Source organism: Crinia signifera, chromosome 7 (assembly GCF_055691185.1).
Source record: "Crinia signifera chromosome 7, ASM5569118v1, whole genome shotgun sequence".
NCBI lineage: Eukaryota > Metazoa > Chordata > Amphibia > Anura > Myobatrachidae > Crinia > Crinia signifera.
The window spans coordinates 182833217-182856344 of NC_139223.1; the positions used below are offsets into that span (position 1 = coordinate 182833217).

Consider the following 23128-nt stretch of genomic DNA (forward strand, 5'->3'; position numbering starts at 1 on the left):
CAAATGAAAGATGAGGTGACATCCGAAATCCGCACCTCACTTCAGTCCTGCCAGCGCTCTATTGACGACCTGGGAGAGCGTACCGATGCCCTTGAGACCAAAATGGGGGAGATTGTAGGATCCCATAATGATCTGATAGACTCTCATGCCTCCTTGGAGGAGGAAGTAGCTGCGCTGCGGGAGAAGCTAGTGGACATGGAGGACAGATCACGGAGGAATAACATGCGGGGTATCCCTGAGAACATTTCTAATAGCAGTCTCCACGACTTTGCCGTTGATCTTTTTAGGAAATTGCTCCCGTCAGCTTCCTCCGTGGATCTTCTTCTGGATAGGATACACAGATTACCCAAGGCCAGGTCGGCTCCTGGGGGCGTCCCGAGAGATGTCCTGATGAGAGTACATTTCTTCCACATCAAGGAGGCGCTTCTTAAGGCCGCAAGGCCCATGGCGGAGTCTGCTTCGGTCCTAGGCTCCTTACAACTCTATGGAGACTTCTCCAGAGCAACTCTACTTAAGAGACGCTCCCTGCAGCCCGTTACGTTGGCCCTCAGGAAGGCGAACATCCAGTACCACTGGGCCTTCCCCACCCACCTTCTCATACAGAGAGAAGGCTCTACAATTTCTGTTACTTCCGCTGAGGAGGGTTTGAAGATTTTGTCCGCTTGGAAGCTGAACGACACTCCCGCAGGGGCATCTCCGGCTCGGCGACTTCAGCAGGACTGGTCGCTGGCGGAGTAGTAAATATATATGTCTAGCCTCTGATAATAAGTACCTGTAGCCGTGTCATTTTGCATGCAACGTACTGTGTGAAATTTGTATTCTTATTTTGCAGAGATACTATCAGGCCCGGCCTCGGTGAGGCTAGGCTGTCCTTGATTATCCAGGCAATAATTTTTGGTATTATGACCGCATAGGTTGCCTGGTTGATGAAGCCCGGGCTTGCCTGAGTGCCCTGTTGGACTTATCTAATTTAGCGTCTTGTAGATATTTATATATATATATATTATATATTTAGATATATAAGTTTGTTTTGGGGACAGCCGCTATCCAGGCATGTGTCTTGATTCCACTCAGACATGTATGCTCCACAAGTTCTATTTCGTCATTACTTCATCAAATTAGGATATGTTGTGATATATTCTGTGTTAAGGATGTTTTATTTCATAGGATAAACGTGGGGTGATTGACCACTACCCCCACACAATCTGGTTGAGATGACCTCTGTCAGGTCTCTCACTACGACTCCTTATGGAGTTGCCAGTTCTATTCTTTTTTTTCTTCTCTCTACTTCTTTGCCCCTCCTTTTCCCTCATGTGTCCTGTCTCCACCTTTGTATGTCTCAAGCGATCTCACTCTGGGCGACTAGGCGCTACTTTGTAACGTTTCATACGCTCCCTACCTTGAAATCTGATTATGGTTAGCATTGTCACATTAAATGCCAAAGGTTTAAATTCTCCCCAAAAGAGGAAGTTGGCTTTGGCTTATTTTCATAAATTGAAAGCACATATCGTTGCTGTCCAAGAGACACATTTCCTTAAAACAGCTCCTCCAAAATTCTTCAATAATAGATACCCACACTGTTACACTGCAAATGGCCCACATAAAAAAGCAGGTGTCCCTATCTTAGTGTCTGCTTCTTGTTTTTTTGCTATCAATTCACAGTATGCTGACCCGGACGGCAGATTTTTAATCTTAGTAGGCCAATTGGACGGGATTGAGACTACACTTGTCACTTGCTATGCCCCGAACACTAGACAAATTACATTTAGCAGGAAACTCCTTTCTATTGTGCAGAAACATACTAAAGGCGCTCTTTTGATACTAGGGGACTTTAATATGGTATTGGATTCAGTTATGGATAAGTCCCGCCTCGCAAGTTGTAGAGACCTAAGTTCCCCTGACCATTCCAAGAGATTTAAACAAATTATTAATGAGTACGACCTCCAGGATGCTTGGTGTGCCAAGCACCCTGGACAACGAGATTATACTTTTTTTTCGCACCCTCACCAGTCGTATTCGAGAATAGATCTCGCCCTGACTGACAAATGGACTCTGGCTTCTATCAGCAAAGCTGAGATATTGTCCATCACGTGGTCGGACCATTTCCCGGTACTACTGGTGTGGGATTTGGGCTCCTTTAGGATCCCTCCAGGTCCATGGCGGTTGGGAGGGTCAGCTTTGACACATACGGACTCAAGGAAGTCCATTCAGGACTCTCTCTCTCTCTATCACTAGTAATAAACCAGAAGACACGGGGACATTCAATCATTGGTGTGCATTGAAGGCTGTAGTGAGAGGTTCTGCAATACAGGCAGCAGCCAGGGTGAAGAGTGCAGATGCCAAGGATTTGATGGCGGCGGAGGAGGAGCTCTCTAGACTAGAGGCGGCCCATAAGGCTGACCCCTCGGACAGGGCTACTCATACAGCACTGTTGCAGGTTAGAGATAAGATTAACGCCTCTTCTCTCCGAGAAGTACAAAAAAACATCTCTAGATTAAATCAGTGCTTCTACCTTTATGGTAATAAGGCCGGAAGGCTTTTAGCTAGGAAACTGAGGGGTAGAAGAGCCAAAGCAAGAGTAGATCTTTTAATTAACTCCAAAGGTACCAGAGTTGTTGACCCCTTCCAAATTGCGGACACTTTCGCGGATTATTATACTAAATTGTACAATCTCAATACGGATCCACACACTCCCCAGCCTTCAGGAGCTGACATAAACGCTTTCTTGGACAGCATTAGGCTGCCGGTGTTGGACCCCGGGGTCTGTCAAACCCTTAGTGCCCCCTGGTTTCTGCTGGAAGTTGAGACAGCTATTGATGGCTTGCCCCGGGATAAGGCCCCTGGCCCTAATGGATATCCCTCAAAATTTTACAAATGTTTCAAGGCGGAGTTGGGCCTGGTGCTGACTAGAGTATTTAATGAGGCATCTCTGACGAAGGGGTTTCCTAAAGAAATGCTCGAAGCCCGAATAGTAACTATTCCTAAGCCTGGTAAACCTCCCACCTCGGTCCAGAACTATAGGCCCATTGCTCTACTAAATACAGATTTGAAACTGTATGCTAAATTGATAGCCAATAGGCTAGCTCCTTTACTTCCATCGCTTGTGGGAGGTGACCAGGTGGGCTTTATACCGGGAAGACAGGCCCCGAACAACACTCGTAGGGTCTTCAATGTTGTGGAAGTGTGTGACCGTACTAAATCCCCACTATTATTGCTTTCATTAGACGCTGATAATGCGTTTGACAGGCTACACTGGGGTTATTTAAGAGAAGTACTATTGCGTTTTGGTCTTAGTGGCTGGTTCTTAGACTCTATATTCGCTTTATATACTTGTCCGTCCGCGAGAGTGTTCGTGAATGGATGTTTATCCTCCAGTTTCCCGATAACTAATGGCACAAGGCAGGGGTGCCCCCTATCCCCGCTCATATTTGTGTTAGCTATCGAGCCCCTTGCTGAGAAGATTAGATCCGATGGTCGAATAATTGGACCGACTATAGGAAATATCTCACATAAAATATGTCTATTTGCAGACGATGTTCTCCTATGCCTACAAGAGCCGGAAAGATCTCTGCCTGCCCTCCATGAGGTCTTGGAGGTTTATTCCTCTGTTTCATATTATAAGCTCAATGCATCCAAGACCGAAGCTCTCCCACTAAATATCCCCACTGTAGAGGTGACTCGCTTGAAGGACAGGTATCGTTATGCGTGGCAAGGGAGAGCAATTAAATACCTAGGAGTGTATGTTTCTAGAGACATACATCTGATTGAATGCAATTTTTTGCCGCTCCTACACTCCTTCCAAAAACTAATAACTGAGTGGTCTATCCATGAAATCTCCTGGTTGGGTAGAATTGCGGCCTCCAAAATGGTCCTTCTCCCTAAACTTATCTACCTCTTCCGAGCAATACCTAGGAGGCCTCCCAAGTCCTTAATATGTAAAATCAACACCCGTTACACTAAGTATATCTGGAAAGGTTCGAAACCCCGATTAGCTAGAAAGATTATGGTACTTCCAAAGGCCCTGGGGGGAGTAGGGTATCCTGATATTGAAAAATATAATATTGCCTGCATATTAAGCCAGGCTAGGGACTGGTTTGATACTAGCACTCCGAAACCATGGGTTGCTCTGGAGCGGTCAATGTCTGCGACCATTCCACTCGCAGATCTGCTTTGGGTTCCCCACCGGGACATCCCAGGCAGATCGGAACTTAGCCTAGCCACGAGAGCGACATTGGAGGTGTGGTCCGGGGTACTTAGTGGTGTAGGGGGGCTCGGCCTGCCGAGTGTAGAAACTTCGCTTGTGGCCGTTTCTAAACTTATTCCCAATCTGAAACTGGACTCATGGATTGGTGCAGGGATTTCCAAATACTTGCAAATCCGCCATTGGTTATCTCCTACTCAGGCGGGCCCGGCTCTTACTGTACCTGTCCCCGGGTCCCTCACCTCCAAATTGTATAACCGGACACATAAAGGAGGTATCTCCAGGTGGTATGACTATTTAATTTCTGAAACTAAGCAGGGGAAATTGCCAGCCCAGCTTAAGTGGGAAGTGGACCTTAATGTGTCTTAGTGAGGAAGTTTGGGACTCTATCCTTTACTCTGGTTTCAAAATGTCCAAGTGCCTACAACACGCTGAAATGTTTTTTAAACTCTGCCACAGGACGTACTTTACTCCCAAAAGACTACATGCTATTTGGCCGACTGTCTCACACCTGTACTTGAGGAATTGTGGAGGTGTGTCACAACTGAAGGGCTGGATGAAGTCGTGTGGTGTGTAGCAACCGGAGACGGACCAGAAGAGGAAGGATTAAATCGTGCAGGTTTAATAATAGAATTCATAAATGGAACAATACACACTTGAATACTTTCTTTAAGTGGCAGTTAGTGGTAATAAGAATTGAGCCAGCACGGCAATTTGAAAGAAGAAAAAGTTCATTTAAACAATGACCGTTCAAGCACTGCGGACGGCAGGCTGGGGTCTTGAGAAATGAAGAAATCCGGAAAGAGAATGTACTTGATGGTAATGAGGGATCCTTGAAGACTGAAAGAAGATGGATGATGACAGAAGAAAAGGGAAGTTGCTTGGAAGCAGACGGCTTGAAGAGCTTAGGCCAGGAAGCTCAGGGATGCAGGCAGAGACCAGACTGTGGAGAGAACTGGCAGCGATGGGGTTAAGCTGAACAGAGACCAACACAGAGCACTGAAGCAAGGCACCAAGTCAGGAGAGGTGAGTCAGAGAGCCGGAGTCAGCTGGGAGCTGTGAACGCCTCTGGAGACTCTTTGTACTGACACTGAACAGGCCTAGGCAGATCCCCTATATCCCTAGAGGGCGGCTGCCATTGGCTGTCAGGTCAGTATGGGCGGAAACCTCAGACAAGGACCAATCTGCTATTTGCCCTTAACCAAGATGGCGGCGCCGGCCTCCCGGCGCCCCTACAGCACATACCGCTACACTTGCCGGCGTCCCACGCTGCCTGCTGCCCACCAGACTGCCGCTGCCGCTGAACTGGAGACCACTACACGCTAGCCGACGGCGGGCGCGAATGGGTGAGTAGTAAGCCCGCCGTGCACCGCCGCGGCTGAGTGTGACAGTACCCCCCCTTTCTGGGTGACCCCAGGGCACCTACGCACCTTGTGTGGATTCCTTTGAAAGAATTGTCTCACCAGACGGGGAGCATGGAGATCTGCAGCATCAACCCAGGAATTCTCTTCAGGACCGAATCCAAGCCACTCTACCAGATACTGAAGATGGGTATTGCGGCAACGTGAGTCGATAATGCGCTTCACCTCGAACTCTGTCTCTCTCTCTGAGCCAATCTTGGGCGGTTTAGGCACCTTTTTCTGATATAAGTTCAATCGCAAAGGTTTCAAAAGAGACACATGAAAAGAGTTTGATATCTTTAGGGAAGAAGGGAGCTGTAGTCTGTAGGCCACCGGATTAATCACCTGAGTGATTGGGTACGGCCCGATGAACCGAGGAGCCAGCTTCATGGAAGGTAACCGAAGGCGTATATGGCGGGTAGACAGCCATACTCGATCTCCAACCTTCAATTTAGGAGCCGCTCTTCTTTTCCTGTCCGCCATCCTTTTATATCGAGCGGATGCTTTGAGGAGAGCGGTATGAACGTCTAACCAGATCTTTGCAAACCGTTGTAGGGAAGAAGCAGCTGCAGGGACTTCGGACAACGATAGATCTGAGAACTCCGGAGATCGGGATGCTTGCCAAAGACAGTGAAAAAGGGAGTGGTGCCGGAGGAAGAATGATAAGAATTGTTGTGCGCAAATTCCGCCCAGGGCAGAAGGTCTACCCAGTCGTCTTGAGAGGAAGAGACGAACAAACGAATGAAGGCCTCCAAGTCCTGGTTGACTCGTTCTGTCTGCCCGTTGGTTTGTGGGTGGAAAGCAGTGGAGAACTTGAGCTTGACTTGTACAGCGGAACAGAGCGCCCTCCAAAACTTTGCGACGAACTGCACGCCACGGTCAGATATAATCTCTTTCAGCAACCCATGGAGTTTGAAGATGGTGGAAATGAAGAGCTGAGCCAACACTGGAGCAGATGGAAGGCCTTTTACTGGGAAGAAGTGCACCATCTTTGAAAACTGGTCAACCACCACCCAAATTACCGTATGCCCTTTGGAGGGAGGAAGTTTGCAGATAAAGTCCATAGAGAGGTGGGACTATGGTTCTGTTGGTATGGCTAGAGGTAGAAGAGGACCGGCAGGAGACGTTCTGGAGGACTTATGCTGAGCGCACTTTACACAGGAGGCGACAAAGCTGGTTACATCGCGACGAATGGTAGGCCACCAGTATGAACACAACAGGAACATTAAGGTCTTCTGTGCCCCGGTATGCCCTGCGAAGCGGGAAGCGTGTGCCCAGGACAGTACTCTCTTTCGGAGACTGAGGGGAACGAAGGTCTTGCCTGGTGGAGGTGAAGGCTGGACTGTTACTTGAGCAAAGACCAGAGGGTCGAGGATGGGTTGAGGAGGAGTCTCTAGGTCAGCTGAAGTTTCAAAAGAGCGAGAAAGAGCATCGGCCTTGGCATTCATCGTCCCGGGTCTGAATCTGATTTGAAAGTCGAAGCGTTCGAAGAACATGGCCCAGCGTGCTTGACGAGCTGTAAGACATTGGGCGTGCTTGAGGAATGAGAGATTTTTATGGTCGGAATACACAGTAATTTTATGTCGTGCCCCCTCCAGGAGGTACCGCCACTCCTCCAATGCAGATTTGACTGCCAGTAACTCCTGCTCCCCAATGGGGTAATTCTTCTCTGCTGGAAGAAACTTCTTGGAGAAGAAGGCACAGGGGTGAAGCACCTGGTCCTCCCCTCTCTGCGACAAGATTGCCCCTACCCCCTCTGAGGATGCATCCACCTCAAGAATAAAGGGTTTGTCGAGGTTTGGCTGGAGAAGAATTGGGGCGGAGACAAAAGCATCCCTAAGTTGTTGGAAGGCTTGGGAGGCTTCAGATGACCACTGACTTGGATCGGATCCCTTACGGGTGAGAGCAGTAAGGGGTGCAGCAAGGGTGGAGAAGTTCCAGGTGAAACGACGATAATGGTTTGAAAAGCCCAGGAACCTCTGGATGCCTTTGAGCGTGGTGGGCGCTGTCCAGTCTAAGATGGATTTTACTTTTTCTGGATCCATCTCTATCCCAGTGCTGGAGAGGATGTGGCCAAGGAATGGAATGGAAGTGACCTCAATGACACACTTGTCTAGCTTGCAGAAAAATTTATTTTGGCGAAGGCGCCGCAAGACTTCAGCTACTATTTGCCGATGGAGATGGAGGTTAGACGAGAAGATGAGGATGTCATCGAGATACACCACAACGGAATGATACAGTAAATCTCGAAATATGTAGTTTACAAATTGTTGGAAGACGGCTGGAGCGTTGCAAAGACCAAATGGCATCACCAGGTATTCATAGTGGCCGTCTCGGGTGTTGAAAGCCGTCTTCCACTCATCTCCAGATCAGATTCGGATCAAGTTGTACGCCCCTCTTAGATCCAATTTAGTAAAGATGGAAGCCCCTCGGACTTTGTCAAATAATTCGGTGATAAGGGGTAAAGGATAGCGGTTCTTGATCGTGATATCGTTCAGGCTCCTGTAGTCGATACACGGCCGGAGGGTTCCATCTTTTTTCTTTACAAAGAAAAACCCCGCTCCGGCTGGCGAAGTAGATGGACGAATGAACCCTTTATTCAAGTTTTCACGAATGTAGTCAGACATGACCTTGGTCTCAGGCAGAGACAAGGGGTAGATGCGGCCCCGCGGTGGGAACTTCCCAGGTATCAACTCTATCGGACAGTCCCAGGGACGATGAGGCGGCAGGGTATCGGCACCTCCCTTGCTGAAGACGTCAGAAAACGAAAGATATGGTGAGGGTAACGACAAGGGTGAAGCTGGTGAAGACGAAAGACTGGAACCTCCTACTTCTTGAGGATTAGTTTGATGGAGTGGAATGACACGAGGCATGCAAGTAGTTAGGCAGTTCGTACCCCAGGCTTTGATCTCCATACTGGTCCAATCAATATGAGGGTTGTGCTTAGTAAGCCATGGTAGGCCCAGGACTACCTGGTGTGAGGACTGAGGAAGGACAAAAAATTCTAGAGTCTCTTGATGTAAAGCACCCACAAGAACTGTCACTGGATTGGTTTGAAGGGTGATTTGCCCACTGCTGATGCGACGCCCATCTACTGCAGTGAGAACCAACGGATGGGCCAAAGGTTGCACCGTCAAGGAATGTTGAAGGACGAAAGAAGAAGAAAGGAAGTTCCCGGCCGCTCCGGAATCTAGTAGAACCTGGATCTTGATTTTTCCCTGAGGGCACACAAGGGTAACAGGAATGGTGGGCACCGTTGCAGAGGGAGATGAAAGCAGGACTCCTAACCTGACCTCCCTCGGGGAGGTTAGGAGCGGTCGTTTCCCTGACGCAGTGGACAGGAAGACAGCAGATGAGCAGAAGAACCGCAGTACATGCAAAGATTCTCTCGACGTCTACGGGACTTTTCTTCAAAGGAAAGCCGAGAGCGGTTGATCTGCATGGGTTCATCTGGTGGTGTAGTTGTGGAGGGACTTGGTCTAGGAACAGGAACAGCGTTGGTGGTGAGACGAGGGCGGAGACGATCGGAGCGATTCCTCTCTAGTTGACGCTCCTGCATCCGTAGATCTACTTTGTTGCACAAGGAGATGAGTTCAACCAAGGTAGCAGGAGAGTCACGGGTAGTTAATTCGTCCTTAATACGACCTGCCAGCCCATTCCAGAAGGCGGAGACCAGAGCCTCTTCGTTCCATTTTAATTCCGAAGCCAGAGTCTGGAACTGCACAACATATTGTCCCACTGAACGACTGCCCTGGCGAATCCTCAGGATCTCAGTAGCGGCAGAAGACACTCTGCCAGGTTCATCGAAGATGCGACGGAAAGAGGTAATGAAAGCTTCATAGTCATTGAGCAGGGGATCAGCGCGTTCCCAGAGAGGGGGCACCCAGTCCAAAGCTGACCCTGCCAGGAGGGACACAAGATATGCCACCTTTGCCTTGGAGGTAGGGAAGTGAGAAGACTGCAAGGTGAAATGAACATCGCATTGGTTCAGAAACCCACAGCATCCTCTCGGTGAACCATCATATTTGCTGGGGGTTGGTAATTGCATATGATGAGGAACCACGGGTCCAGGTGTAGGAGCAGGGACTGGAACCTCTGGTGCTGAAGCCACAGAAACTGAGGGAGCCGCCTGGGGCGGAGCCAAGGCCTGAAGAAATTGAGCCACTTGACGTTGGGTAGCCTCTACTTGCTCCAGACGAGCCATGATGCTGTGAAGTGCGTCCGCCATGGAAGCCTGTTCTTCACTCGACTCCATCGGGTCAGTACAAACTGTCACAACTGAAGGGCTGGATGAAGTCGTGTGGTGTGTAGCAACCGGAGATGGACCAGAGGAGGAAGGATTAAATCGTGCAGGTTTAATAATAGAATTCATAAATGGAACAATACACACTTGAATACTTTCTTTAAGTGGCAGTTAGTGGTAATAAGAATTGAGCCAGCACGGCACTTTGAAAGAAGAAAAAGTTAATTTAAACAATGACAGTTCAAGCACTGCGGACGGCAGGCTGGGGTCTTGAGAAATGAAGAAATCCGGAAAGAGAATGTACTTGATGGTAATGAGGGATCCTTGAAGACTGAAAGAAGATGGATGATGACAGAAGAAAAGGGAAGTTGCTTGGAAGCAGACGGCTTGAAGAGCTTAGGCCAGGAAGCTCAGGGATGCAGGCAGAGACCAGACTGTGGAGAGAACTGGCAGCGATGGGGTTAAGCTGAACCGAGACCAACACAGAGCACTGAAGCAAGGCACCAAGTCAGGAGAGGTGAGTCAGCTGGGAGCTGTGAACGCCTCTGGAGACTCTTTGTACTGACACTGAACAGGCCTAGGCAGATCCCCTATATCCCTAGAGGGCGGCTGCCATTGGCTGTCAGGTCAGTATGGGCGGAAACCTCAGACAAGGACCAATCTGCTATTTGCCCTTAACCAAGATGGCGGCGCCGGCCTCCCGGCGCCCCTACAGCACATACCGCTACACTTGCCGGTGTCCTACGCTGCCTGCTGCCCACCAGACTGACGCTGCCTGCTGCCGCTGAACTGGAGACCACTACACGCTAGCCGACGGCGGGCGCGAACGGGTGAGTAGTAAGCCCGCCGCGCACCGCCGCGGCTGAGTGTGACAAGGTGTGGGTTCTATACTACACATATTCTGGCAATGTCCATTATTATCTCCATTTTGGGCGGAAATATCTTCCCTTATTAATGCAGTACTCAGAACTCAACTCCAGTTAGACCCAGTAGTTGCACTATTACACCATTCTGACTTAATTTCAGGGGGGATTTGTATATTATGAGACATGTCTTAATTGCCGACAAAGCGGTTATTGGACAATTATGGAAGTCGACAGAAACACCCTTGGTTCGACAAATTATCAATAAGGTACATAGCCACTTCCTCTTCGAGACGACAAATGCTCGGTACTCCTCCTCGGCTTCCTCAATCCATTTGAGGTGGTTTAAGTGGAGTGAATACAGAGAGTCCCAGGGTCTCTCGCTATCCAGCGAGGAGGCATGGGATGTTTCAACCCTCAATTCCCCCCCTCAACTGCAGGAGTATTGACCCACAACAGTGCTGACACCTGCTACAGCCAGACTTGCGCCCTTAACTGATGGGCAGTCTGCCCAAGCATTGCTATTCATCTTCCCGTATCCCTCTTGTGTCTATTTCTCTTCTCTTCTTCTCCCTTTAATAACCTGCCTTCCCGGCAGCCCGGCTGGGGCGGTCGCATCTCCTTTTATTCTTTCTATTAATATTCTCCTATCATTTTAAATATAGGTCAATGTTTACTCATGCGTTCTGCTAATTGTAACATTTAGTTATACAACTTCATTTTCTGTATTGTTTAATTTTAATGCACATGCTACTATGTATGTTTGCACCATATTTCTTAATATGTGATCTAAATCTGTGACCTAATAAAAATGTATTAAGGAAAAAAAAAGAGACACCATCACATGATATAATGTAAATAAAGTTGCACTACTGTGTGGCATAATTTTAATTGGGGGTACTATTGTGTGGCCATGCCCCTTCCCAGCAAGAAAACACCCCTGTTTGGGCTGCGCACTGAATGTGTGCACTGTTTCCATTTAAAATATTGCGGGTAGGGGCACCAAAATGATGACTGCTATGATGAGGGTTTATGGTGCTTGGGAAAGGGGAGCAGGGTCAGAGGCGGAACAAGTGTTGGTGCTAGGGGGCACCAGCCAAAATCTTACCTAGGGCGTCATTTAGGCTAGGGCCGGCTCTGCTTATTCAGTGTTTGTATTGTATTAAAACCTGTTGTATGTGTCCCCTTATCTGCAATGTCCTTCCAGATTTTTATTTCATATAATTAAAAGCTAAGTTTTAGAAAAGTAAAGCGTGCCCCCACAACAAGAGAGTGTTTTTATCTTTCTATTTACAGCTCCTGCCTGACATTTTTAAACACAGTCTGAGACATGTCAGGCAGGAGCTGATTGGCTGGCTGTTTATCACTCTCCATTTTATCCCTTTTCAAGCTTAGTGCATCTGGCCCTTAATGTGCTATTTTTACATGTGATTTATTCTATGTACATATAGCTAGGAAGGACTCCCTGGGAGCTGCCGGGGGAGTTCAATAGAAGTCAGATGCAATATATCTGATGTGCACTGAAGCCTGCGATTCCGATTTATCTTATGTGCAGCAGATTCAATCTCCGAACCGACCCAATGCACACTGGAACTCGGATTGGATGTCGAACACATGTGATTTGGCCACATTTCACCCGATTTCTCGGCACAATCCATCAGTATTGGGTAAAAGTGGCCAAATAGCAATATATATATGGCCAGCTTCAGTGTGTTTATAATAAACACCCAAAGCCATTATACAGTAAACCCAGTACATATAATATCATAGTTAGTCAAGGTGAGAATTTTGCTGAAGGTGACATGGGTACATGGGGAGCCATTCTTTTTTTTTTTCATTTAATTTTGAAAATGTAGATAACATATATTCCAGAAGCTTTAAGTGTTCCTGATCATGGTCGAAGATGTACCTGAATTCCAACTAAATCAGAATTAAGATTAAGACACTGGCCCAGCTTGGGCAATGGATCGAAACTAAAACATAATAATAGTTGTATATAATTACATTAACCACAGATGTGGCCACAACATGTAGAATATGGGACAAAACAGAGCTGGCCCTACAGCGGCATCTAACTCCTGGCTGTGATCTCTAACCCTGATATGTCTGAAGTATTACACACGTTGCACTTTCTATGAGGCTTCAAATGTGTTGAGTTTAATGTTTCCCTCTCCTTCTAGATTCACAGTGACCTCAGTTCATGAAAACAGTGACAAAATATGGAAGTTCCAGCGTTACTGTCTGGTTCAAGAATACCGCAAGAGACTGCCAGTTCCATTCCCCTTTGTCATCTTCGCTTATGTTTATGAAATATTCAATAAGGTGTTTAAATGTCACAAGCAACAAGATCCTAAGTCTACAACCTGCGGTGAGTTACAACCACCTATCTGTAAAATCAAGAGCTGATTGGCTGGTGCTTTTGTTATTACCTTCCATGTTATCTCTTTAGTGTTTGTGTCAATATTGTGAATGTCTACATTGAGACCACACCCATGGTGGTGTCGGGTGTTCCTATACACAACCTTCTCAAGTACATAATCTTCTCTGTGTCTCTAGCCTGTAGAAACATTGGTAAATATAACCGGGCCTGGGAAGGTTGGATAATGGAGAAATATTTGGTGAAACTGTCCAGCAAGGAAAATAACAGCATGGGGTAAGTAATGGGAGGAAGGAGGGTGGTAAATGCAGAAATATTATTAGTTTTTTTTTTTTTTTTAAATAACTCTTAATACTTACTGTATAATATTGGATCACTCTGCTTTCTGCAACTACTGATTGACAGATTACATTCCAAAGTCACTGCACATTATTCTACAGCATATGCGTTACCCTGAGTGTATACACAAAGGTGCTATGATTTCAACAAACATTGGTGCAGATGTATGACCGGTCGTTATGGGGGAGAAGGGGTATCAGCGCATGTTATGTGCACTGATACGGCTTCTGCCCCATGTATTAAGGAGCCAGTGTGCGGTAAAGGACAGGGGCGCTGTCTTTCAGCCATCCGGCACCTTCCCTTATGATAACAGAGGATTTAATTTAGAGCCCAGCGCTTGCAAACAACAGCATATTCAGTTAAGAGATACAGATAAAGCCAAAGTGTCACATCCACCATGGCATTTACCCAAAACCCCTGTGCTGTGCTCAGCCCTAGGCTTTCTAGCTGCACTTGTAAAACCATGGCGCTCACCTCTGCTTGTGTCCCTGGCTCCAATAAGGTACATGTGGCCGCGCTGTCACCGCGTGGTGACACCAGTGCTGTGTGCTCTGGTTCCATGCAGGGTATGGGTAGCGTGCCGCCATGTGTGTTTGTACATGGTTAGCTCTCTGACTGAATGCCGGCATTTGCACAACTGCGTACAATCCAGGCCGGCTGGAATCTGTCACCCTCTCAGGCGGGCGCCATATTGTTGGTTACCTCAGCCTGGCTGGGTGAGACCGGCAGTCAGTACAATGATGTCGATCCCTAAGCATCATTGCTCCAGCCTGGCTCTGCAGTTCTTCCACTACAATCCTGAGCGTCTCCTAAGAAGTCTTCCTGCTGATCGTCTACTGCCCCAAGTGCCACGGACTCCATTGCCACCAATGAGGATCCAGCAAGGTTAGCCCTCCAAAGGGGTCTCACCTTGCTTCACATTCCCGACGGTTACTTCCACGGTCACCTCTGTCTGCAGCTACGATCTCACTCAGCAAGGACAAGCTTTCTTCTTGTATTATCTTCATCATTTGTTTATCTCCCAATCTTCAACCCGCTCATCCAATCCTCAATCCAATTGTCCAATCTTCAACCCAATCATCCAATCTTCAATCCAATCTTCAACCCAATCATCCAATCTTCAATCTAATAATCCAATCCTCAATCCAATCATCCAATCTTCAATCCAATCATCCAATCTTCAACTCAATCATCTAATCTTCAATCCAATCTTCCAATCCTTAATCCAATCCTCCAATCTTCAATACAATCATCCAACCTTCAATACAATCATCCAATCTTCAACCAATCATCCAATCTTCAATTATCCAATCAAATCCTTTTCATTCATTCTTCAACTCTTCAAGCAACATTACAATATTCTTTCAAGTACCAACCATCATCATATTCTACAATAACATTGGACTATTGACTTTATATTTGCATAATCTGCCATATATCATTTGTGCCATCAATATCATTGTCTTGCAAATACCTTTATTAAACCAACTTCATTTTATTCTATTTGTTTCACTCCATTCTGACGTAGATGCAACCCCCATATGTTAAAGCACCCAGTCTACGTTACTCTACAGCTGGTGCTTCTAAAAACGTGACACAAAGCAGATACTCCAAACAGTCTTGCAGTGAGAGACTAATTCAATAGACCCTGCCCTAAACCAGCTACAGTGCCATCAGCTTAGAGAGCAATAAAAAGAAAAAAAATAGAATGTCCCAAGGCACAACCTGGAGATCCTTGTAGCCTCAATGTTAATGGAGGGTCACTGGAAGACCTCCTTTGTAGAAATCTGTTGCTGGAAGAATACCATTGATGGCACTTGACTCTGTATGATAAAAGTTGGTTAATTGTGACCATGATATTAAGAAATAAAAGAAAAAGGAAGATGATAAATTAGCCAAAAAGTGTCAGGAGAAGCACATTGGTGGTGTAATGAGGTGGGTATGTGTGTGCAGTGGTGGTGGGCAGAGCCCTCAGTCGGGACTGCTGTTTAGGATGGCCATGGCAAACCTTTACATACAGTAACTCTATTAGCCTTCTCGGGCAGGTGACCATAGACTGCGGTATGCTAGGCTTCTCCTGTAGTCCCCACGTTCGAAGGGGCAAGTTAAGCCCGCTCCGACCCGGTGCAACCAGGTTTTAGGATGTTACAAGTCTACGGCGACCGCCAGAGATAGGACCAAGAGGAAATCTAACTAACAGATGCTAAATGGACGAAAACACCCTGATTCACGGCACCAGGCCAAGGACGGAGAGTGTGACCTAGTCACAGGCACCGGACAAACCAATAACGGGGTGCCACCAAACAAAATACACCCCAAAGCAAAATAGCGGATACACTTAAACTGACGGTACCCCAAAACAGGCATGAACCCACAACCATGGGCCTCTCCAAACCACGGAGAGTTGGACTAGGACAATAACTATAACAAAGGATAATGGGCAGCTTGCCCACTGGAATAACGAAGATAAGGAATTAGGCTCCACTGCAGCACTTACGTGACCAGATCGAACACACACCGGCAGCACAGGATGGAAAAGCGCAAGCTAGGAGTGACGGCAGGACTGGATGACAAAACCGCTGACCAGGATGGAACCAGATCAAGACTGGACCAGGACTGGACAGGATAATGACTGGACCAGGACAGGACCGGATGCCGACTGTACCAGGACAGTAACTGGACGATGACTGGACCAAGACTGTAACAGGACGAGACCCTGACAGGACCGGGACAGACCAAGACAGGACTGAAAAATAAGACAAATATATTGGCGCTAGACCTTGAACCGTACTATGTCCTTATTTTAACTATTTGGGTGTAGACCATATACACTACCATGTTCTCACTCCTTTAGAAAAATAGGAGTAACACACACAGTAGGTTCCTGCAGCGTAGTTATAGGAAATGCCAATTTCCTGATAGTGGAAAGTACAAAGAAAAAACATAGAACGTGCTGGAAACAATATATATCTGAATTAGTACAAATATTTAATAAACTAAAAATTAAATACACATATAGTATATAACACTGGCCAGTGATAAATGACACAATACAGGTCGAGTATCCCGTATCCGAATATCCGTTATCCGAATTATTCCGAAATACGGACATTCCAGAAAGTGAAAATTTTTTATTTTTTTTGCTAAAAACTCACTGGGGACATTTGTAACAGCATCACTGGGGACATGATATGTAACTGGCACTATATATGTGCAAGACAATGATTGCTTGGCATTCAAATTCAGTGCTGAGATAGTACACACATTTTGTTTCACGTTTTGAAACCTTGTTTTTTGAACAATTAAAATATATTTGTGTGTATTTTATGTGGTAATAAAATATATTTGTGTGTATATTATGTGTTTATACAGCATAAATGCAAGATACTTCAAAATACATCATTGAAATATTAAAATATTCCGAAATACGGAATAATCCGTTATCCAAAATTCTCCTGGTCCCAATCATTTTGGATAAGGGATACTCAACCTGTACCATAAAAACACAATTAGTTGCAGACAAAATCCAGTGTGGTGGATTCCACACAAATTGGGTATAGCTGTTCTGTTTGTCCCATATATAGGTGGGGAGGGTTAGTAGCTCCCTTATGATTTAGATTTTGCCTGGCCAAACACAATAAAAAAATAAATAAAAAAAATCGGTACTCTTTACCTAGAACGGCGCCCACGATTGAAATCGCGGGCATCGGGGGTAAAATCGCGGGTAAATCGCGGGTACATCAAAATCGGGTACCCGCGATTACCGCGATTTTCCCATAGGGAACAATGTTAAAAAGGAAGATTGACCGCGATTTTAGCGTTAAATGCCTCAATGCCCGCGATTTTTACATAGGAAACAATGTTAAATGGGCCACAGAGCCCTAATAGTCCCCCTGAAGTCTTAAATGGCCCCCAAAATTTTTAATGCCACCCCACGATCAACGCGAACCCGAAGCGTGGCGAGCGCAGCGAGCCCGCGAGGGGCGGCGGTACGCGTCCTACGACCTTTTCATGCCCTACTATCCACGTCGGCGTGGAGTTGAGAATAGAATAGTGTGGCGAGCGCAGCGAGCCACCGAGCCCGAAGCGTGGCGAGCGCAGCGAGCCCCGCGAGGGGACGCGGATACCTTCACAGTTATACGCGTCCCCTCGCGGGCTTCACAGGTGTCCGCGTGGCCACGGACACCTGTGAAGCCCGCGAGGGGACGCGTTTACCTGTGAAGGTATCCGCGTCCCCTCGCGGGGCTCGGTGGCTCGCTGCGCTCGCCACACTATTCTATTCTCAACTCCACGCCGACGTGGATAGTAGGGCATGAAAAGGTCGGAGGACGCGTACCGCCGCCCCTCGCGGGCTCGCTGCGCTCGCCACGCTTCGGGTTGACGTGGATCGTGGGGTGGCGTTAAAAATTGGGGGGGACATTTAAGGGTTAATGGGCTCTGTGGCCCATTTAACATTGATTCCTATGGCCAAATCGGGTCCATTGAGCCATTTAACAGTAAAATCGGGTCCATCGCGGGCATTTAACATTGATTCCTATGGGAAATCGGGAGCATCGCGTCGCGGGCATCGCGGGTACATTTATGGCCGGCCGCGACGCGACCGACACGATTTTTCATGTTTAACATGGGTTTCAATGGGGAAATCGCGGGCATCGCGTCGGTCGCGTCGCGGGCAGACATAAATGTACCCGCGATGCCCGCGACGGGCGCCGTTCTAGGTAAAGAGTACCAAAAAATCATATATAAAAATATATTTAGTACCCCTCTCTTAGATTTGAGATGAAGCGAGGGGGAGAGAGAAAAAAATAGAAAATAAAATCCAAAGGGAGAAATCTCCCTGTACCTGCCGTATGTGCACCGGTGCAGTTTTAGTGGCTGCGTTCCAGGCTCCTGGTTATATTGAAGGTGGTGTGGTTACCAAACCCAGGAGATTTGCTGCAGGTAACAGGGCTCTGTTCCTCTGGCACTCCGGAGATGAGGTTGCTCAGTCAGAATTAGCAATATGATGCGTTTCCGCGCCTCCTTAGGGGTTTGGCGGCTTCTTCAGATAGTGAGCTGGTAAGAAGGCTACACGGATACCATTATATAAGATGTTTTAACAACTGTTCGTATTTGCCTCCGGATTACTTCCGGGTATGATGCTGTATGTGATTATACGCCCCCTTTCCTGGTGTATGCAATCAGACATGGCGCGTGTGGTCTCGATTCTGGACTGTGTGTAGATCATTGCGCTGGGTGTAATATCCCACTTGCGTTCCAAGCCTCATTATGGTTTTCATGACAGAGCGTTTCTTGCTTCATTTTCTTAACTTTATCAGGAACAATGTCTGCAGCGCATATTGACATTTTGCAAATCAGACCTCATTATCAGATCTGTGCAGTCCTGTACCGTCACCTTTTTTAAGTGTTAATCCATTTCTATATCATATTGGAATTTATAACATGCTTGTAAGGGTTTAGATGTATAGAGGTTTGCAGATGGGTTTATATTTGATCGCTGCCGCTGGATTTAATGAGGCTTTGGGCGCCATTTTACTTGAGGGCAAAAAGGTTCCCTTATTCACTTTGATGGTCAAAGTCAGTGATATTCTGATTCACAGACTAGTGTGATATTAAGGGACCTTAATAAAATAATCCCTGTAGGGACATGGGCTTAAATTGTTCTAATTTATAAAACAAAACGAGTTCATAGTACAAGTACCCTATAGCTGCTCACTTGTCAGTTCCTACAAAAAAAGGGGGTGGGTTTACTTAATTCTTATGAATTCTTACTAAATACATATATAATGAGAAGGGAATTAAAAGATAGGCAGAAAAAGGAGAGACTTAGTCCAAATAAAATTTCCTTTGAGTGTACTTTAAGTATCACGTTACATACCTGCATTATATGATTTACATGGAATAAGCGAAATATGTTTCGTATAGAATTTAAAAGGAAATAGACATTTTCAACATATACAATGAATGTGAGTTATAGACTATATTTCTCAGATTCCACTGCTGTAGGGTTGCGGAGGGGATCCACAGCAGAAGAAGGGGGAGATGGGGTAAAGAGAGAGAGAAAGAGAGAACAACTCGAGAGGGTAGCCAATATATTATCGGTGTAGTTCTTGGTTAGATGGCCTAAAAAGTTAGCATGCTGATCAGGTTCATGGCTGCAGTGGTTCCCAGATGGACCTCTGGTGAGCCCTACAGTCAAACCCTATATATTGTGTATAGTCACACAAGTATATATGTATAGATAGATATGGTACTCTTTACCTAGCACGGCGCCCATCGCGGGCATCGCGGCCATCGCATGCATTAAAAAACGGGTGCGACGCGATGCCCGCGATTTCCCATAGGGATCAATGTTAAAAGTGTGATTGGACGCGATTTTAGTGTTCAATGCCTCAATGCCCGCGATTTTTCCATAGGAAACAATGTTAAATGGGCCACAGAGCCCAAATAGTCCCCCTAAAGTCTGAAATGGCCCCCACAATTGTTAACGCCACCCCACAATCAACGTGAACCCGAAGCGTGGCGAGCGCAGCGGTACGCGTCCTCCGACCTTTTCATACCCCCACTATCCACGTGGGCGTGGAGTTGAGAATAGAATAGTGTGGCGAGCCACCGAGCCCGAATCGTGGCGAGCGCAGCAAGCCCCGCGAGGGGACGCGGATACCTTCACAGGTAAGCGCGTCCCTTCGCGGGCTTCACTGGTATCCGCATCCCCTCGTGGGGCTCGGTGGCTCGCTGCGCTCGCCACACTATTTTATTCTCAGCTCCACGCCGACGTGGATAGTGGGGGTATGAAAAGGTAGGAGGACGCGTACCGCTGCGCTCGCCTCGCTTCGGGTTGACGTTGATCGCGGGGTGGCGTTAACAATTGTGGGGGCCATTTCAGACTTCAGGGGGACTATTAGGGCTCTGTGGCCCATTTAACATTGTTTCCTATGGACAAATCGCGGGCATTGAGGCATTTAACACGAAAATCGCGTCCAATCACACTTTTAACATTGATCCCTATGGGAAATCGCGGGCATCGCGTCGCACCCGTTTTTTTAGTGCATGCGATGGCCACGATGCCCGCGATTTTTTACCCCCGATGACCGCGATGCCAATCGCGGGCGCCGTTCTAGGTAAAGAGTACCATAGATATTTACACACACTAATTATGCCAAATTTAAACCATAACATCTATAGCTGTTTATAAAGCCGTGGAATCCTGGGCGCAGAAGGCGCCTGTGTACTGTGGGACCCAGATGGACCTCTGGTGAGCCACATAACTTCCCAAACTATATCATATATTGTTAAGTTCTATTGTGTCGTTAAGGCCTTCAGGAACTAGGGATCCCAAGCGGAATATCCAATAGGCTTCACGTCTATTTAGCTGTCCAAACCTGTCTCCTCCTCTTTTTGTGTTCTTAATGTGTTCTATACCTACTACTGACATTCCTGTTAGTGTGCCTTCTTGGCATAGTTTGCAGTGTTTGGACAAAGGGTGTGTGCGAGTCCCACTTATTATGTTGCGTCGGTGTTCCATTATTCTCACATGTAGAGTGCGTATGATGCGCCCGACATAGTGTTTACCACACCTATAGGTAATAAGATAAATGACAAAAGTTGTTTTGCAGTTGATTAATTCTTTTATATTAAATGATTCTCCTGTCACTTGAGATTTAAATCTTATTGTTTTTTTTGGGCATACCTGACAAACAAGGCAGTTCGCATTGCCACATTTGTGGTAACCTGCTGGTTTTGTTGGTAGCCAACTGACACAGTCAGTGGCTGCATTCTCAGTTTTCTTGACAAAGTGGCTTTGTATAAGTTGGTTTTTTAAATTGTCTGATTTTAAATTGTCCGATTTGCGAAAAATTACATTTTCCGCTACCTGTAAGTTTTGGTTAAGAATTATGTCTTGTTTTAATATATTGGAATTCATTTTTATAATGCTAATCTGGTTTGCACAACTATTGTATTGGGTGGTAAAGATACATGATCTATTGGAATTATTGGTGTTGGTACTTCTTTGACTATTTAATAGTAAACGTTGACTTGGGATCTCTTTAACTTCATTAAACGCTTTTGTCAGAATATGTGGTGGATATCCTTGTTCTTTAAATGATTCCATCAGTGTATTTACTTGTCTGTAGAAAGCTGCTTCAGTCGAGCAGTTCCTCTTAATAAGAATGAGTTGGCCTTTTGGTATATTGGATATACCCAAGGTCTTGCGTGTGAACTCTGAAAATTTAGGTATCTGTTTTGTTCAACTGGTTTTGTGTAAGTTTCAGTTGTTAGTTATCCATCTTTGATTTCTAGTGAAACATCAAGGAAACTGATAGATTGAGTGCTATGTGCAGAAGTGAGAGTGTGACCAAAAGTGTTAGTATTAAGATTTTTAGGGAAATCTGTCAGTGAGCTATCATCCCCATTCCAAATAATAAATAAATCATCGATAAATCGACCGCAGAGGACCAGGTTCGCACCGCATTCCGCACCCCACACATGTTCATCTTCAAAGATGCCCATTTATAGGTTCGCGAAACTTGGGGCGAACCTGGTCCCCATAGTGGTCCACCGTGTCTGTAAATAATATTGAGTGTCAAATAGAAAATAATTGTGTTTCAAAATAAACCTAATAGAATCCAAAAGAAAAGAGCAGAGGGAGGGGGAGACTTCATCGTCTTCTAGTAGATATTTTTTGATAGTTGTAATTCCCAAATCGTGTGGTATATTGGAGTAGAGAGCTTCCACGTCACAGGTTAGTAATTTATAGACCTCCCTCCATTCTATATATTCAATCAGATTTAAAAAATGCTTAGTGTCTTTTATATGTGATTTCAATATTAAAACATATATTTGAAGGTGAAAATCAACAAAAGCAGATAGATTGCTAGTGAGGGACCCCACAACTGAAATAGTTGGATGCCCAGGGGAGTGCTCAGTGATTTGTGTATTTTTGGTAAAAAATAAAAGGTGGGTATGACCGGTTGTGTACTAAATCAAAAAGAAGAAGTTCCCTTTGATATTGCACCGTCATCAACTGCAGTATCCAGCATAGTTTTTAGCTTTTGTTGGAAAAGGGTGGTGGGATTGCTCTCAAGATTAGTATAAAAAATACTATTACTAAGCTGTCTAATGGCTTCAGCTATATAGTCATTAGTCAGGACTGGACTGCAGAGAGCAAAACACACTCTGCTGCAAACAATATCACCTGCGGGGCTGGTCAGGGCTTAAACCCTTAAGAGGGATAGCCCAGCCTATATGCCGCTGTCTAGGGAACCGACCCACCTGCCCTAATGGCTTTCAGAAGGCCGAGGGCATGCTCCCCGGTGTCCTCTGTTGCCAGGCAACCAATGGACGGTTGCAGGGGAACACCAAGGGGCGGAAGTGATGTCGCCCGGCCGGGTTGTGACGCTCACCCTTCTGAGGGCGCCAGGTCTCTGCTGCGGCGGTGCGGCAGCAGCCTGAATGTCAGCGCTGCTTACAGTTGGCGTACAAAACTCACAAAATTAAGTAGTGATATCCCGTGCATCAAGGTTTCTTTAAAGGATCACCTTCTGTGTAGACATAGGGATGTGAATAGATAGCGTACCATACTCACAAATGTATAGACAGGGAGACTCCTATAAAGGCTTATTTGGATCTGTCAAATTTCTTAGAATTTCATACATCAATCTCCGTATGGCAATATTAAGATACCTCTACAATGAGCTGTATTGG

At 46.3% G+C, this 23128-nt stretch overlaps 1 protein-coding gene across 1 annotated transcript in view; it reads left to right on the forward strand.

Annotated features, from left to right (window-relative positions):
- The window catches only part of LOC146021315 (transient receptor potential cation channel subfamily M member 8-like), a gene marked incomplete at its 5' end in the record, with an annotated part of 560542 nt that overhangs the window by 474630 nt on the left and 62784 nt on the right, over positions 1-23128 (forward strand). The window contains 2 exons of the mRNA XM_083155109.1: positions 12888-13075; positions 13264-13360. Coding sequence (XP_083011235.1) covers positions 12888-13075; positions 13264-13360 — 285 coding nt within the window. The remainder of the gene's footprint in view (positions 1-12887; positions 13076-13263; positions 13361-23128) is intronic.